At 35.1% G+C, this 19,578-nt stretch overlaps 1 protein-coding gene across 1 annotated transcript in view; it reads left to right on the top strand.

The window, feature by feature from the left end:
- Positions 1-19,578, top strand: part of ANO3 (anoctamin 3) — a 224,812-nt gene that overhangs the window by 138,539 nt on the left and 66,695 nt on the right. The window contains exon 4 of the mRNA XM_019474510.1: positions 5,330-5,466. Coding sequence (XP_019330055.1) covers positions 5,330-5,466 — 137 coding nt within the window. The remainder of the gene's footprint in view (positions 1-5,329; positions 5,467-19,578) is intronic.

Genomic DNA, 19,578 nt, shown 5'->3' with positions numbered 1-19,578 from the left:
GCCCCATCCCTGGAAACATTCCAGGTCAGGTTGGACGGGGCTCTGAGCAACCTGATCTAGTTGAAGATGTCCCTGCCCACGGCAGGGGGGTTGAACGAGAAGACCTTTAGAGGTCTCTTCCAACCCAAACTATTCTATGATTCTATGACTTACTGAATTAAATAGCGAAATGCCCATTGACTTCATTGAAATATGATTTGGTCTCTGCCTCTAGAATTACAAGCTGTCACCCTTTTCTCTGATTTAATATCCTCATCTTTATTTAAAATTCAGCCTTATTTTTGCAGTGTTAGGGAAAGCTAAACAGTTTAATACAGAAACCTTCCTTTTCCTGACTTGAAGTCATAATAGCATATTAATTTTCCTTTCTGTAACAGGTCACTTGGGGCTTGCAAATTGTATATATAATCTTAATGATTTTTTAAAATAAAACTTTTTCTGTGACAACAGTTCAAAATGCTCTTCACTACTACACAAGTTTTAATTAATGTAGTTGAATAAGTGAAATACATCAGCAAGATATTGTTATTGGCTATACTAATTGCTCAAAAATGCATTATAGTTACTTTGTATAATTGTTTACTCAGTTCTGCAAGCACATAGTCTTTTAAATGTAAGATTTTGTAGGATTAATATTTAAATATTTCTCCTCCTTTTACTAGGTACTCTGAAAACTCATATAAAGAGGTCATGTAAAGGGTCATGCACATTCTGTTTGCATTAGCAATAATATTTTACCTGAACAGCCCTGGGAAAAAAATTAATCCTACCAGGAACTCAAAAACAAAAAAAAGAGGGATTAGGAATGAAGGCAGATGTCCTTTAGATGTCCTTGTCGCTTTGAGGACATGGACATGAGCATACACCAGTCCCATCCTCCCATTTGCAGTCCTCCCACTGCAGGAGATATTTTTCTTTTTCACACCAATCATGCTTCCCCCCCCGCCTCTTTTTCCTCTTTTTCCTCTTTTCTTTACATCTCTTAAGGTTTTACAGAATTTCAAAGTTTTTCATATAACTCTAGATCTGCCATTTACTTTAACATTAATGTAGGAGAGCTGCTTTTAGCCAAGAGTCTCCCCAGCAGGGCAGAAATAATTTTATGTTTTGTTTCTTTTTTTTTTTTTATGTCATCCTGCAGTAAAGGAGAAATGGAAAATTGTTTCATAAACGATTATTACAGTCTTTGCTAACTTTGCCATATTTTTACATTGACTAAAGGTTTTTTAGGCATTTCTGGAAATTTCTATTCACTCTAGTACCTTACTGAATTAATACCTGCACTGTAGATTAACTGAAAGCTAAATATACTATGTCTGCTCAGCTGATATATTTCAGCATACAAACATTGATCATTGGCCATTGTAGAGTAGTATTTTACTGATTAGACCTACACAGCTGAGAATCTGATCAATCTTTTTTAGCTCTGAAAAGAGGAAAAAAAAAAACAAAAAAACAACAACCTAAACCACAACCACGTTTAATAAACAAGTCATGATCACTTGCAAGTCGCCTGGCATATAGGAATGGGACTCCTGGTTCGTGTCTTTCAGATATGCTTGGTAAAGCACAGGTGGGACAGCACTTATTAACAGCAGAGAAGAGAATGTACACTTGGGGAGGTGAACAGTGATCTGAGGTCTGTTAAGGAGCCATCTTTCTGTTAATTGGTGTAAAAGCCTGAGCTTCTAGAGCAATATGAACTGGATTTGGGTTTTTTTAATCTCCTGTGGTTTCTTGCCTACACCTTCCCTCTCCCAAAGTCAAGCAGGCTAATTGTGGTGGTTGGCATTAGAGCCCATCCTAGAAGTACAAGAGCAGGGAGAGCTGGCAGTTGTTCTCGACAATAATAACCAAATGAGTTGTCATAGGCCAGGGAAGGCATGATGGGAAATAAAAAAAAAAAAAAAAAAAAGAAGTAAACAGTAGCTTTCCCACAGTGCAGAGGGAAAGAGCTTGAGGCAGCCACGCTTTTCTCACAACATTTTGTGGAGCTGCAGCCAAATAAAGGCTCTGTATTTGAATTTAAAGATGGATACTTACAATGCAAGTCAAATAGAAAGACTGTTAGTCCATGTCACTGTTTTTGGGGTGCGTTACATTAAAAACATCCTTGAGCAGTACAACTCCAGCCACGACATTCAGGGATGCTATCTTGGTTTGGCTTGTGGCAATCCCAAATGGCAGGTAAAATGCAAAAACAAATAATAGAGATTATGGAGGAAAGAATGGCAGAAAATAGTGTTCCTTATAGACAAACATCATATAAAAATATCATGGAAGTTTAAAAACTGCTGTTACTGAAGAAAGGCTTAAGGAGTTAAGTCACTGTGTGTTTGTATTGTATCGTAGTATGCATTGGTGACACTAGGAACGATCAAGCTCAAGTTAATTTAGGTCATGTAAGTTTATCTTTAGGGAAATGTCATTTTGGCTTGGTGGGTGGGAAGATTACAGAAGAGAAACTTTCTCTTTTAATAAAAGTGGTGGATACCTTATTACAGAAAAAGCACCTGGTCATAGAAGAATGCTACTAATAGCATTGACTATGTTTTTGTAAAGTTTCATTTCTGTGATCTTTTCTCAAGATCTTTTTCAAAACCAACATAATTTCATTCTCTATTCTTTAAAAAAATTTAAAACTAATCAAAAGAAATTTACAAAAAGTTCAACTTCAGAAACAAAATGAGCCTCCCAAAACACACACACATATTGCAATTGTTCTTTCTAACCTGTTCTGGTATAGAAATATGATGCAATCCATTGAACTTTGAGTATAATTATTTGTATTAAAGATTTTGTTGTAATGTATGCTGCAGAAGAGGTAAATGGGACAACTAGTCTATTCAAAGTATCTACAAAGCACACTGTAGGTGTTTTGTTGACACTAATGTCTAAAGCTACATGAATGTTAAGAAAAATGCACACTTTGAATATACTTTTAAAATATGGATTGTATGCTACGTGTCTCAGTCTCGCATTTTTTCAGACAGGTGTAACAAATGCTTATTCAAGTGCAGTATTTAAATGCTATGTTTTAATCTTCATTCCTCCTCTTTTTACTGTATTAATAGCATTACTTTGTGGGATAGTGCTTTAGGTGCATGAAATGTCATCAACTGCTGAAAAGTAAAATTGAAAGTATTGTTAAATTTTATATAAGAAATGTATCTTTTAAATTCTAAATTTCTTTATGGTTTTTTTTGTTGCTAAAACCTTCTTTTTAACTACATTTCAGACAAGATAGCAGGTATCTCTAAATGGAAGGTAATCTTTTATTTTTACAGAAAATACATGCTACAATTTAAAAGCTATGTCCTTGAAGACATAAAAATGTTTAGCAGGTAAAAGTATGTTGAGCACTAAGGGAAAACTCATTTCATAACTTTAAATTGTTTAAATAAAACATTATGTTCTTTGGCAAAAGTGGTTTTTTTAGTATTGGGTGTACTCGTAATGTCTAATCCTCTAAAACTTCCCTCATGAAAACAGACTTTTTAATGTAAGTAGAGTCTTTCCTTCAGCTTAGATGGCCTATCTAGATGCAAAAGTTTAGGTTTCGTAGGCCTGTCTCTTCATTTTACTGGCTTCTATTACAAGACCTTGATCTTTAGTAAAGCTTAAGAGCTCATCACATCTGGGCGTGAGTCAAATCTGCAAAGTTGCTTAAGTATCCTGTTTCCTACTCTGTATACCTACTACTTGAAACCTTCTTCACAGTCTTTTTACTACATTCACTACATTACACAGAGTAACCTGTATATTAGGTTAAAACATTGTTTAAAATAAATAAAATCTCTGAGTTTGGTGCCCTGACAATTGAAATGGGCTATTTCATACATTAAGAAATCCCTGCACAGATTTACTGAGGTTAATGTCAGTATTAGAGATTAGCGAGGGCTCATTTTGTGTAATCATTATGTAAGCAGCTAAATTTCAGAAAAAACAGCTCTTGGTAAATGTTCCAGTTTAATATTCCATCTCAGAAATGTCTAGGCTACATGAGATAGTTGTGGGGTTTTTTTTTCTGTATTACTTACTGTGGAGAATTTAACTGAACAACTTAATGAAGAATACTTTGTTGTTGCAGATGAGCTTTTATGAATATAAAATTCAGGAAATTCAAGATTGTGGTTCCCACAGCAACCATGACTTGTTTCTTGGCTTCTATTTAGGGTTTAGAATTACTGGGCTAAATGCTGTTCCCAGTTCCCCTGACTTTTCCCATGTTGATGAGAAAGCTGAGATGAGAACTTGGCTCAGGATTTGTGGGTAACTTTTTTGTCTGAATATGTTTCTATTTCCAATTTGTCCAAGATATAATTGTGTGGGAATAATTATTCCATCTTTTTCATCTTTAAAATATCTTTTTCAAGATTAACCATTTTCCAACATTCATTAAAACTTACATGGTCCAACGTTGTACAGGCATTACCCCTCATTTTACTCGTGCTGGGTATGTATGGTAAGTATTGTCATGATTTTTTGATGGAGAATATGCAAGGAAATTAAATGTCTGGAAGAAGTCTCCCTTCTGATAGAGGATGTGGAGTGACTTAGACTTAAGTCCTTCTAACTTGCCTGCAGTGATGATGCAGGAGGAAATTTAATCTGAGAGAGTGTGTTTTAGTAAGCTTTGAGGAAGGTCCTCAGTCACCTGAGGACTTTGAGGAAGGTCCTCAGTTCAGGATACTGAACTAAGTTTTTATAAAAAGTTTTGTTGAGCAATTAAAAACAAATCCAATGAAAACGAAAACACTTTCTTCATGGTGTCAACTATCTTCTACCACCATCAGGTACACCTCTTAAAATGTGTTCTGAAGTGGTCACTGCAATACCTTAATACGCAAATTTTCAAATGCTTTATCTAATGACAAGCAGCATGTGTGTAGGGGAATCAGGCATTTTGATTGCTTGTTTAAATTTAAAACATGAGATGTTACTCTGGTCTCCAGGATGTACTTGCCTATTGAATAACACATTTTCAGTCTTGACAATTGTGAGTCAAGCACAAAAGCATTTGAATATTTGCTTTATATCGCTTTGTGGATTTTTTAAACTACTGTGAAGAATGTTGTGGGCTTTTTTGATTTGAATAGTAATAGAAAAAAGTTTCTATAGGCCTTCTACTAAAAATAGAACTCAATTCTAGTTTAAGAGAAACATGATAACATTTCAAGTAAAAAACTTTTGCAGGGAAGGATAGATTATAAGTTACTGAAAAGTGAGTACTTAAAAGGAATATTCAGCTGTGGCTGTAACAATTCTGTTAGTTTATCTCCACTACAATCTAAAATGAGCCCACTGTTTTCTTCTGTTTTTCCTTCAGACATAGGAAAGGACAAAGACACGTACACAGATGATTCAGAACATGGAAATTATGATGCTCGTACAGATCAGTCATTGCTTATTCAAAACAAGCTTACCAGACAGAAAATAGAACCTCGGACTAAATCATCTTTAAAGGTAATGGACACAAAACTTTATTAAATTGTATCAATTGTCAGAATGTGCTTAAATATTTTTAAAATACAATTTTTCAGGGATTAGATAAGTTGCAGCTTAAATAAATAGGCATCTCATGGTAAGAAATTTAGGTGGCTCCCATATTATAGTTTGACCTACAGAATCAATGAATGGAATTCTCTGTTCCAAAAGTGGCCAAAATTATATAGAATCAAGGATTCTCATGATTCTTATCGACTCATCTAGGAAGCAGTAGCCTTCTTTCAAAAAATTTATATTGCACAGAATTTAGGACATAGGATTCCCAGCATGGAGTGAAATTCATGTCAGCTGGGGATCCTCAAGGAATTAGGGAGTTTGGGACAACTAAGTTCATGTAGCAAATGATCAGTCGAGAGTGATCTAAAGTGTAGGTTTCTCCTAAGCAAAATCCAAATGATAGCTAGACACACTGAATGAAAGATGAAATTCACTTATGTATAGGAGAGTGTAGGAGTTTTTTCAGGAACCTGAACTAAAGCACTGGAAAAGCCATCTCACCAGGTAAAACTGACATGTTATCTTGCTTAGTAATTACCTAATCACAGGATTCATCACAATGCATTTTCTACAACAGTTCATCCACTACATGCCAAAGAGTCATGACTGATTTTTAGTTCAAAACGTGGTTTTTTTTTTTTTTGTTCTCGCTCTCTGGACTGGGACACCCTTAATTCTCCCTTCTGTTAGCATAATTGCTTTAAAATGTATGACAAATGACCTAGCCTCAAGAAGTTCTGAATGTTCAAGAACTAGAAGTAGTGTATTCTGCAGAACAGTTTTTACCAGCAATTCTCTGATTTTGGTATTTTGGCATGAATAATCCCGTGCCACAAATCTAGAAGTGCTTAAATTGCTTTAAGGTTCTATAATCGTAACTTTGTGATTTCAGGATTGAATGCATGTTTCACAAGAGTCGCGTAACTGTTGTAAAGCTTGTTCTCTCAATCACACTGGTCATCGTTACTACAGGATTCTGGAACACAGGTAGCAGGTTGATGTGATCTCTGAGACTTCATTTCATGGGATGCTTTTAGAAAAAAGCTTTTATAATAATTGCTATCTGATTACTTTTAGATAGGTTTACAGGTAATTGTATTTACAGATCAGAAATCTCTGACATGAAAATGAAACTTTGGTAATGACAGAGAAGGGTTATATTTTAATCTAAACCATTGCAATGAGAACTTTTTCTGTTCACAGATTTTTTTTTGTCTCTTTCTGCAAGGCTAGCTGAATTAAGACAAATAATAATGGATGTTCTTGTTTGATTTTGCCAATTAGGTAGACAAAGGTAACAAGTCTTTTATGTTAAATGTGGCCTAAAAGGCAGAAAAAATAATGCAGAATCTGAAGAATTTAGACTGTGTTATAGAGAACTAAATATTTTTAATAAGATGTAAGGCTGCTACCAAAAAAAATGTAGTAACAGATAATGTCTATCTAGTAACAGGCATTTCATTGTGCTAAAGCAAAATATTTTTCTTATTTTCATGTAAAATACAAAATGACCACTAGCTGTGTTTTCTCTAAGCCCTGCATTCAGGACAGATACAAAGTTTATAGGCAGCCAGTAAGCTAACTTTCTTTCAAAGTTTAAAGAGGATCCTTGTATTTGTATTAAGTTTAAACAAAAATGCACTTTTTATGTCTTAATCTTCGTATGTCCTGACCTACTGAACAAAGTGCTTCAGAGTTTAAAAACAGTCTTCTGAAGCCACATCTGGCTTTTAGCCTTGACAACTCCTTTTATCACAGCAATCACTTTGGAAACTTCCTTCTGCTTTTGTACTGTTTTTGCAAATGAGGCAACCAAGCAGGATTCTCCTCCTGTTTACTGTTTGCCTGCCTCCACAGCAAAAAGGCAGAGGGGATTTAGATCAGTCTTATATTAGAAAAGGTTACTATTTTGCCTTTGGATTATCGTACAAGTCTTTGTGGCAATTAGTGGAAGATGTCTAAGGGAAACTTCTTCCCTAAACGGATATGAAACTAGCAAAAGGAGGCTTCTAATTCTTTTTGAGACTGTTAAAAGCACAAAAGACGACTCTACAGCTTTACAGCTGGTAAGTACTCTCATATATTTGGAAAATAAACTGATCTATCATGATTAAAAAAGTCTCCTCAGTCTGACCAGAGAATGAAAATGAGAAACACTGCATTGACAAAGCGTACAAGGATAAAAGCTTACTCTTCTCTGCTTGGTAATGATTCTAATTTAGGCTTGTTTTAGAAGGGTTGTTTTACACCTGAGAGACTCAGGGAAAATTTGCTAAAAAAGTTATCTGCAATTAATGCTTGGTACTATTTTCTGTCTCAATTATGAGCTACTTGAATACCTCAGCAATAATGAACTTGTCTTGCTTACATGATGAAAGCCGATACACACTTTTTTCAGGAATTGTTCAGTGTTTCAGATCACATACGTGATGTGGCACCTTACATAAATCTGATTTGTATTGCTGCAGTTTTAAAGCTTTAGAAACGTCAGATAATTTTGATATAGCATCTGGATGCCAACATTCATGTTGTTAGTCATCTACTTTTTTCGTTTCCTTGATTATGATTTATAACTCATAATCTCCTTTAGTGTAGGTTGGTATCATTTCAGAATCCACAGATCTCGTATTGAAAAATTGTGAGTTGTTCAGACCCATTAAAAAGCTGTCTTTATTATCCATCTCTGCCGTCTTTTCATCACCAACTGCTGTTGAGATTGTGTAGAAAGTATGACTTCTTGTATGTGATTCTGCTAAGGGATCTCATGCAGAGGAATGATGCCAACAAGTGGCTGCTGAGCAAAGTATTGAATGAGTATTATCTGCTATTGCAAGGGAAATGTAGGAAATGAGAAGGTCCCTGACTGGAAAGTTGATATTTGGAATGTTCTAGTTTCACTAAGAAAGGAAAGCAGGCTAAACAGACTTTATCACTTGATTGGAAACCAACATTTGTCCAGCGAAGCAGCGAAGTCAGTAGCAGTGAATTCTTTTCTATGCCATTACTATCATGTGTATAGTGGCAAGATAGGAATATTTGAGAAATTACACTTCCATTTCCTTTCATTCACTACGTTAATGTTGCTCTCTTTGATCTGGTGAACTTCTTATCAGATGAATTTTTTATCTAGGTAGTATTTTGCTATCTGGCAAGGTAAAGAAAGGATTTTTTTAGAACAACGTTCACGTATTTTCACCATGGGTTCAGGAACTATAAAGAAATGTTGCCTATACAGTAGCCTAGTTTACTGTCTTTTTCCGGTATCCGCTGATATCCAGTATAATACTGCATGTCCAGACTAGCTTTGTGTTGGATAGGATCTGAAACGATTTCTCTTTCAGTCTCCGGAAGTGTTACATAACTTCTAAGGAATTTTAAATAAGATCTTAAATAAGCAATTGGCCAAAACATACGGAGTATTGTACCTAATCAGCTGGACACACTGCTGAAAATTCATTATAAGTTGAGCAAAACTCAGTATGTTCAGTGTAGATTATTAGAGTGATTCTTAAAGGATAAATCTACCCGTGAAAACCTGAAATACATTGTTTAGGCATTTTGTTGGATTCTTTGTGTTTTTGAACGTAATCTATTCTTCTCTCTCCCGCAAAGCAAATATTTTGCTTACAGAATTTCATGTTGGTGGTTTGGAAAATGGAATAAAATAAATGTAGTATGTGCAGAATAAAAATGTTCTTCAATCTTAATATTTTATTTTCCATGCTTTTGCAGGACTTATTTTCTGTTTTCATTTTTTCCTGTTTAAGTCCGTGACTTTCGGAGTTGCGCAGATTTGTGCTATATGTTCTAATCCTGTCAATTTATCACTAGTTTCACATATGTTATTTTACTCATAATCCTGCTACTGTGTTCAGTGGAAGTCAGGCATGCGTGCTGAAAGAGAAGGTTTGGCAAAATAAAAATGTTTTGGTGTATAAATAAGAACAAGATGTTGTCAGCTGACAACAGTGTACTGGAAAGGAGAATAGCAAAGGGAGCCCAATAGATAAGGAGTAGTCCACAAATGCAGTCTAATATTAAACACAAAAGTAAATAAAGTTTAAAAGGAATGATAACAGATAAAATCATTATCCCAGAATAGAATGACATGGTAAAGTGCAACAAAAGTTAACTACATGTTTATGCGTCTAGTGCGTGGCTCTCATCTGCTGTGAGGTTTTGTTTAAAAAGGGGAAAAAAAAAAAAAAAAAAACTCAAAATATTTCAGGAAATGCAGGGAAAGTAGTAATTTATTTTATCATAAAGATGAAAGTTTTAAAAAATAAACATGTAAAGAAAAATTTTCAGTGGTCATGTCAGTATGCTTCTTATTAAGGCCTCCCTACTAGACTTAAAGAGCAAATAGAAGTGGTTAAGTATTAAAAATGGAAGGCCTCCTCCTGTCTCCAAACATCCTCCATTGCTGCTTCCTCATACAGTAACACCAAACAGGCTTCCTTTCAAAATTTTGCGTGAGATCACCTAAACCTACTCCTTTCCTGAAGCAAAATGTATTTTTCTTATTATATACAAATGTATTTTTCATGCTAACTCTGTAAGTCTGAATAGAACGAAAATGAAAAAAAAAAAAAAGTCCTCTGTGAAGAAGCTAAAATAATTACTAATTCTTTAGTTTACTCCTAAAAAGTTAAACTGCAGTTTTATTAGGAAGGTCAGATATTTCTGGAAGCTTTCCTCTCTGTTCAGAAAACAGCTAGGTTCTGCACAGTGCAGTGTAGTATACACAGAAATACATTACCATGGATAATTACGGCAGCCTGTTGTGTTAACCAGGCTGTGTTGTCTCTGATGCCCAAGCGTAATCTATTCTTCTCTCTCCCGCAAAGCAAATATTTTGCTTACAGAATTTCATGTTGGTGGTTTGGAAAATGGAATAAATTAAATGTAGTATGTGCAGAATAAAAATGTTCTTCAATCTTAATATTTTATTTTCCATGCTTTTGCAGGACTTATTTTCTGTTTTCATTTTTTCCTGTTTAAGTCCGTGACTTTCGGAGTTGCGCAGATTTGTGCTATATGTTCTAATCCTGTCAATTTATCACTAGTTTCACATATGTTATTTCACTCATAATCCTGCTACTGTGTTCAGTGGAAGTCAGGCATGCGTGCTGAAAGAGAAGGTTTGGCAAAATAAAAATGTTTTGGTGTATAAATAAGAACAAGATGTTGTCAGCTGACAACAGTGTACTGGAAAGGAGAATAGCAAAGGGAGCCCAATAGATAAGGAGTAGTCCACAAATGCAGTCTAATATTAAACACAAAAGTAAATAAAGTTTAAAAGGAATGATAACAGATAAAATCATTATCCCAGAATAGAATGACATGGTAAAGTGCAACAAAAGTTAACTACATGTTTATGCGTCTAGTGCGTGGCTCTCATCTGCTGTGAGGTTTTGTTTAAAAAGGGAAAAAAAAAAAAAAAACAACTCAAAATATTTCAGGAAATGCAGGGAAAGTAGTAATTTATTTTATCATAAAGATGAAAGTTTTAAAAAATAAACATGTAAAGAAAAATTTTCAGTGGTCATGTCAGTATGCTTCTTATTAAGGCCTCCCTACTAGACTTAAAGAGCAAATAGAAGTGGTTAAGTATTAAAAATGGAAGGCCTCCTCCTGTCTCCAAACATCCTCCATTGCTGCTTCCTCATACAGTAACACCAAACAGGCTTCCTTTCAAAATTTTGCGTGAGATCACCTAAACCTACTCCTTTCCTGAAGCAAAATGTATTTTTCTTATTATATACAAATGTATTTTTCATGCTAACTCTGTAAGTCTGAATAGAACGAAAATGAAAAAAAAAAAAAAGTCCTCTGTGAAGAAGCTAAAATAATTACTAATTCTTTAGTTTACTCCTAAAAAGTTAAACTGCAGTTTTATTAGGAAGGTCAGATATTTCTGGAAGCTTTCCTCTCTGTTCAGAAAACAGCTAGGTTCTGCACAGTGCAGTGTAGTATACACAGAAATACATTACCATGGATAATTACGGCAGCCTGTTGTGTTAACCAGGCTGTGTTGTCTCTGATGCCCAAGATAGTTTGGATATCTTTGTATATGCAAATACGTCCCCAGTTTTCTTTCCTAAGTTGTTACACTCATGATTATTTGCAAAAAAAAAAAAAAACAAAACAATATACACTTAAAATCAATCAATCTATATTTTTGGAATTAAGTAATTAAAAGGATGAATATAATAAATCAGTTTCTAGCTTATCCATTCCAAAACTCTTCAAACACAAAAAGATGATTGCTTAGTCATGTGCTTAGAAAAGTTCTCATAAAGCACACCTTAGAGTATTCTTAATCAGAGTATGATTTTTAAAATGTAAAAAATGAGTCTAGTTATATTTTTGGAATTAAGTAATTAAAAGGATGAATATAATAAATCAGTTTCTAGCTTATCCATTCCAAAACTCTTCAAACACAAAAAGATGATTGCTTAGTCATGTGCTTAGAAAAGTTCTCATAAAGCACACCTTAGAGTATTCTTAATCAGAGTATGATTTTTAAAATGTAAAAAATGAGTCTAGTACTATTTTAAAACCTTTTAAAATATTTTCACAGCTAATTCCATGTAACTTAAGAGGTCTGTAACCTTGATGGGGTCCCAGGTTTGATTTTTAATCATCCTGAAACAAAGCAAGCATTAATTAGGAATCTCACTTTTGTTCATGGAAATAAGCCCACTGTAGTTAGCATCAGAAATGTATTTATTTCCAGAAAATACTTAAAGGTAAGAGTTGAGTCATAAGCTCTGAATGTAGACACTGACTACTGAATTGGTGGCATCCTTCAGTATGAATATTACTGAAGATGTTAATGCAAAGTTCATTGTAACAGTATGAGTGAGGGAGAATTAGTAATCAAAATAAATGGGTGTTTTTCATGAATCAGCTAGTAATTGCTCTACTTAATAGCATCTTATGAAGTTCTAAGAACAATAAAAAAATATATTGGAAGAAAGATTTCTTTTATGAAAAATAACCATTCTACTCAGAGTTAGAACAGGAAAGCTATTCATATAGATTTTGCAGTTTTAGGTAGTTACCATACCCAAGAATTTCACACATCAGACTTCACCTCTGTCAATATTCCTGCTCTCGTTCCTCAAATTGTTTCCATGGCTACTTCTGTCTTATACGTGATAGAGTTTAGTAGCCCTGAACTCATCCATTATTATCTCTAAAACATCTCTTAAAAAGCAAGACATGAAGAGATAGAGAAAACTGCTTTTCCTTGCCCCATTTCTGATAACCAGTGTGTTTTGCATTGTAAGCTTCATTCTCATCCATTCCAAGCTGATTTTCCTTTCAAGTGTACAAAGTGATTTTATGTATTGTGGGACGTTCTATACAGTCCTCTTCGGACTGTAAGACTTCGTGCCAATAAACTGTATGGTGGTGCTTACAAAAGTTTTATGTGGCAGCAGTATGTCAGTGAACATGTTTCCATGAGGAAGCAACTACCTTTCAAAGTCTGTTTACTTGTCTTTCATTCTTCCTCAAATGTTTTGTGGTTCTACAACTTTTCCCTACATCTTTGTCTCTAAAAAATGCTACTGGTGAAGTGGTGCTATTACAGAGCAGTGATGCTGGGAGTCGGTGCTTCCATTTCCAGTAGTAGCATCACTTTCTACTGGTGGATTCTTCCGTTCTCTTATTGGTTCCCTGGGGAAAAAAAAAAAACCAAGACATTTGAGTAAGTCTCTCTTTAATATGTTGTTTCATTATTAGTAGGAGTTTATAAAAATTATTTTTCTCTAGCGCATTTAGCTGTCAGAATTCGCAAGCTGTCTTAGGGAGGAAATGAATTTTGTTCTAAACATCATCACCTTGAAATAAAAAGATTTTGGGGAGAATAATGTAGTAAATTTGGGGTCCAGATTGTAAAAGAAGAATCCTGAGGCCCAGCTGTGCACATCCATCTATCTTTTGGATCCCGGATACTAGTCTGTTGGTATATTTACTTTCCTTTACATAATTTTACAAATCCAAATTACACCACCTACATGGAGGAAGGTTGAACTTCATCCTGTCTACTGTAAAGGCAAAATAAACATATCATGCTGTGGGGGCTTGATTCTTGTGTACTGTGTCAGTCAGCACTTACGTAAGTGAATGCTTCTGTTGCTGATTATGGCTAAGAATTGATGTTCTCTTATATGTTCATATAAACATGAAACTTCCTTGTATTCTTTTTATTAGGTAAATGACAGTCCTTGAAGTCAGAAATTGAAACACAGGCTGTTCACTGCCTGAGCTACGCCCCAGTGCAAGTTTTCTTCTCCCTGTATGGGTACCTTGGGTCAGAATAACCTGCTCTGGACTGAGTTCAATGCACTCTGTGCATGCTGCCAGACGAGCACTCACATTGTGCTTTTATTGATGTTTTATTTATAACTATTGATTGTGAGGGTAGTAGATGAAACTATTTTTTAGATATATTCTAAAGCAACTTACAAAGTGCATCAGCAGCAAGCTACTAACAGGTGATGTTAAAATAACGAGTTGTCAGCCTCTGTTTCTGTGTATGTATGTGTAAAATAGGTAGAAATCATGCTCATGTTCATTGCCGTTGCTGGCATATTTCAGGAAACTGTAAAGCAAATCATAAAATATAATTATTAAAGGTCTTGTTCCCTGCTCTTCGTTTAACATTTATATGTTAGATAATGGTAATGAAAATCTTATACATGAAACGAACGTGTCAGTTTCTTTCATATCAGACTTGAATAGAAGAAATCCATTTATTAAAATTAACACATGCAGAATCTAATAATGCAGCTTTTCCTAGGCTAAATTCACACTGAAGTACTCTGAATTTTTCCCTGAATGACAATTTCTTTGTCACTATTCCAACCAGAGTCAATAATGACATGCATTTAAGTAGACATCGAGTAGATGAATCTAATAGGTTGAAGTAAAGCTTTACCGTTTGGCATCTCAGTTGTCTGTACTATTTCGTTGTATAAAACAGCGCCAATGTAATTTGAGTCCTCTAATCTCCTAGAATAATTAACACAATGCAAACTGCTAAAGGCTATTTCCAAAAATTGGTCAGTGGTTAGATGAGTAGTGATTCAAGTTGCAAGCTTAAGATGAGAAAGTGGAACTCCGCTGAAGGGGTCCCTTCGTATTGTGAAGGTGAATGTTATAAGAGGTTAGCTTTTCGCCTTGGCTTGAATGCTGTTAAGTGTGGTTGAATATTAAAATCTAACTTTAGTCTACAAAATAGGCAATATTTTATATTATTAATATAAATACTATAATTTACTATTGCAATATATAGGATATGCATAATAAGATGTTACTGTATTTATCATTAACATATTAATATTTTCTATTAATAGGTCATGTCTGACTGTAGATAATTGTGAAGTTTAGTAAGAAAAAAGTAATTTATCATTTATATAATGTATATTAGGGGGTACAGTTAATTTTAAGGGGATATTTGAGTCAAATAGTTTCATTAATTGTATTAAAGTAATGATAAGGTCCTACATAGCTTAAGAAACCACATATATTTGTTTGTAGAATTACAGCCATGAAGCATCAAATAAAGCTAACTTGACCCAAATTCAAACCAAGAAAAGGAGGTGGCTCTCCCACAAATGAGCTGTGGAAATCCTTATAAAAGATGTTGTGGAATCTGAAAGATTACATGGATTTGGGGGCAGCTGGACAAAGTTATGGAAGAGGAATTCTATGGAAAGTTACAAAATACATAGAAACCTGAGCTGAAATTGGCTGAACGCTGGGCTAGTGGTAGAGGGAAGTATCACATGTGCTTCCTAGTATGTGCTTTCTCCCAGACAGGTTTTTATGTAGCTTTTATGTATAAGCAAATTAGAGAGAACCTTTCACAGTGGTTTGAATGTACCTGAGGTTTTGCTGTTGCAAAATGTAAGTTGCAAATATTTGGACAAGTCAATAGGAAATTGCTTATTGGTTAAAAAAAAAGCAGAGTTTTGTCACTGTTATGCCCAGTGTAACAAAGTTCAGTGAGGTATTTATGGAAATGGAATTGCAATTAGCAGATAAAGCTGCAATATGGAGTAAATGAGCTTGGGAGAGGGATAGAGAGGAAGAATTTTGGAGTACCATCCCCATGTGAACCAGAGCACTGGGAATTGTAAGCAAGGAAGAGAGGGAGTATCCACAGCCCCGCTAGGCTCTCTCTCTGCGCTTAGATACCTTGTGGTCACGCCTGTGTCTGAGAACAATTTGGTCTATAGATCACACATACACAAGCAGATAAATAATCATTTAAAATGTATAAAAATGAATACACCTATAGAGATTTTGTCAGCCTTTAAGGACTTGCTATTATGTTAGCCTTGTTGAGGCTTGTCAATGGTTGAGTGAAGGTGAAATGAATGGTTAAAACAGATATGTTGTATCTACATTTGGTTCTAGTTAACTTCTCAATTTACCTAGGTAGTACGTATTATTCATTAACTTAAACTTTTCACTGGTATAAAGTGGAAAAAAAAAAAAAAGGAAGTATACTGATATATTATGTTACAGTGTATTTTTCACTAAGTTTCAGTAAGTTTCAATATTTGCTAGTGGGTTTGCTATTAATAAAATACCGCAAACCTGAAGCTTACCGTACCATGTCATTCACTGTTACGTGAACCTAAAATTTGCTTACTGTTTTGGGAATGGTTCTAACTCACTCTTCTAGAATATTTGTTTCTATGTATGGGGTGAAAAATTGGACAAAGTTTAATCTACAGAGCAGAACAGTAGACTGAAATCAGTGGAGTTGAAATAGCTATAATTTCTGCGAATTGTGCTATTTAAATTAATTGCAGAGAGAAAGAGCCTGTAAAACAGCTGTTCCCACTTTGTAAAGAGGTCATTGCTTATTAATTAGAGTCTGAAAAATAGTTTCTTGAAAAACCCCTCCATGTTGGCTAACTGCAAGGAAATTCTTCTACCAGATTTGAATAGAAATGTGAACTCTCTTTATCTTATAACTTTACTAAATACTTGCATTATACTTTTGTTTCACCTTTTTTTGCTTGAGCGAAAGCTTCTTTTTCTCGGTTAAATTGATCAACTTGTTTTGTCTTGTGTTGACTAAACTTCAGTTGAATGATAATGTCAGTATTTTGAATTTTACACTGTTTCAGTCTTCGAAACAGCGTGTCATGTTATTTGTTATAATAATCACAAGCTATGAATCAACCAAAAAATGATGGCAAATAGTAAAGAAAACCAAGGAACTGCAACAGATCTGTAGTGGCAAAGCCTTAGGTAATATTTGACTCTGATGCAAACCAGTGTATTACGATTCTGCATGATGAACAAGTTTACTGTTGAGTGAGGAAGTGCTTCTCAGCCTCAGTACACAAATAGGTAAGATTTAAAATTCTTGTATTTAAAGACTTGGGAAGAACAAGGTGAAGTTAAAACTTGGGTTTGCAAGCTGAACTATACAGCAATACTCTAAAAGGAATTTCTCAAATCAAACTTAAATAAATTTTCATACGTGTGTAAATGTAGGAAAGCTGATCCAGTGGATACTGTTTCAGAAAATCTGGAAAATTAAGAGGTTAGAGAGGATGAAGAGGACTAGAGAGAAAAACAAACATTGATCAGTCCTTTTTATACACATTTTCCAGGTGAAACAGGAAATCTTAAAAAGAGCAGAGGAGAGTAAGGGCTTTGCACAAAATATTTTTTCTGATGCTTTTCGCTGTGTCAAGAAAAAGGTGAAAGAATGAATCAGAGATTTATTGGTCCAAAACAGCAGATAAATGACAAATGTGCTTTTCCCTGAATGCCCATTGTAATAAAAGAGTGATTCACTGTGCTAGGTGTAGATAGCGGCCAATATACCTTGACTCATACGTTTAACTGAAATTACTGCTCCCTGTTCTGCTTAGATGTTATGGAGCTCCTTCAGATCAACTGAAAAAACACCTAAATTGCCAGATAAATTATTTTACTGGCACAGGTATTCCTGCTAATATAGGTGGACAACGTTATTGAGAATGACACTAAAGTGAAACTAGTGAAGTGCAAGTAGCATTAAAGTGAATCAGTCCTGAAATCGATAGAGTATAGGTTGGGTTCACTGCACGATTGTGGTAAGTGGCTTTGGTACCGCACATCTCAACCTGTGGCAGTGAAGCGAGTGGCATCTCAGTCCTCTGAAAGTGGACTGAGATTAGCAGGTGGAAAATTTCTCTATACTGTCAGCACAGCTCATTATTTATTGAACGTTGCCCTCAAGTAATTCTGTTCGGTGCAGGTGAATCTGAGGGCATATCTGCATACTGTTTTTAATCTGAGAAAGAAAACACGTTTTTCCAAGACTGAAGGAAAGCAGATGTTTTAGAAATGAGGAAAGAAAGGCTAGAAATAATAATCCAAAGAAAGGTAGAAGTGTATTACAAAAAGGTAGATTTAATTTGCATAATGTCTGTACAGTAATTGCATGAGCAGAAATTGTATAAGAGAAGTTCCAGATCTCCCCTTTGGGGGAATTTTGACCAGGCTTTTTGTGTGTGATTTTGCCTGCTTCAGGGACCACAAAAGCCTGCTCTCGTCTGCTTTTGTGAAATACTTGTGCTGAAATTCTTCATTGCTGAAGAGCAGGTTCATTGCTTGTGAATTGAACCTGAAAAAAGTTTGGGTATTCAAAAACTTGCATATTCAAACTTGCACTTTCAAATCTTTTGTCTACTACCTCACCTTCAAACCTCTGCGTCTTGTATCTTTAGATCATTACATCTATGACATTTAAAAAAAAAAAAGAATAAAAAATAATGTTTTTACTACTATCCACGTTCAGAATTCTTAGAAGGGGTGACAGACCCTATATGCAGTGCACTAATAATCTTGGTTAACAATCTTGCCTACCTTACTTTGGACTTCAGATACTATTTATCTGAATATCTTGAGATAAATAGAAATAAAAGAATGTATAGAAAATGAATTAATGGAGTATATGGTATGCTATTCTTCAACAAATGTTTGATCAATATATTGATAAATTATTTTCCTTATTTTTTCTATTATATTTAACTTAATTTCTCATGGGAATAAAAAAGGAAAATCTGAAGTCAAAAGCCCAAGTGAAAGGAAATGATCTTTCCTGTTCTCAACAAACTTCCAAAATACTTAAGGAATGCAAAATTATTCTTCCTGTGTCTGTCCCTTTCTCCTAATTATTTTCCAGTTTCCATATTGTTTCTCTTGGTTACATTGGACATCTTGTCTTCTCTGCCTTTGTTCGTCATTTCTCTAGATTTAGTAGTTTGGGTTTGGGTTTTTTTAGTTTTTAGAATTTTTTTGCATGTAGGTGATCTGTATAATTGACTCTAGATAGATTCTTAAATTCAGGTTAATCGCATTCTATAATGTATTAGTTACTTTATGTTACATTTTCTGTGATTCGGCCTGTTTCTTCCCCCATCTTAAATTAACATTTCCCCTCAGTTAGGCTAAGGGCAGGTATTCGGAGGTCTCTGAATGCCATATTATCCGTTGTTTTGTGATGGAGGAAAGGCAGCAGTGGCCTGGGCGTACAGGAGGAGACAAGCGCAGCGGGGATCAGCCAGCACTCGTACACCAAAAGCCCCAGTGCATGATCTCTGTGCTGCGCCCTGTAGCCCTGAGTGAGTTACACATCTTACAGCAAGTTGCACATGAAGCAAATAGAAAATTCTGAAGACGACAAGTGCCAATTCAAAGAGGAAAGAAAAGGATACCACCTTTTATGCTTAGAAATGAAGACCTGTACCCAGGTAGTAGAAGACTCAGGTTAGTTTCAGCTTAGCCTGTAGGGATTGTTCAATATCTCTATCGATGATCTGGATGAGGGGATCGAGTGCACCCTCAGTAAGTTTGCAGACGACACCAAGTTGGGCAGGAGCGTTGATCTGCTCGAGGGTAGGAAGGCTCTGCAGAGGGACCTGGACAGGCTGGATGAATGGGCTGAGGCAAACTGTATGAGATTCAACAAGGCCAAGTGCCGGGTCCTGCCCTTTGGGCACAACAACCCCATGCAGCGCTACAGGCTTGGGGAAGAGTGGCTGGAAA

Source organism: Aptenodytes forsteri, unplaced genomic scaffold (assembly GCF_000699145.1).
Source record: "Aptenodytes forsteri isolate BGI_AS27 unplaced genomic scaffold, ASM69914v1 Scaffold8, whole genome shotgun sequence".
Classification (NCBI taxonomy): Eukaryota; Metazoa; Chordata; class Aves; order Sphenisciformes; family Spheniscidae; genus Aptenodytes; species Aptenodytes forsteri.
Note: the sequence above shows the minus strand (reverse complement) of the source record. Positions and strands in the feature narration are given on the sequence as shown.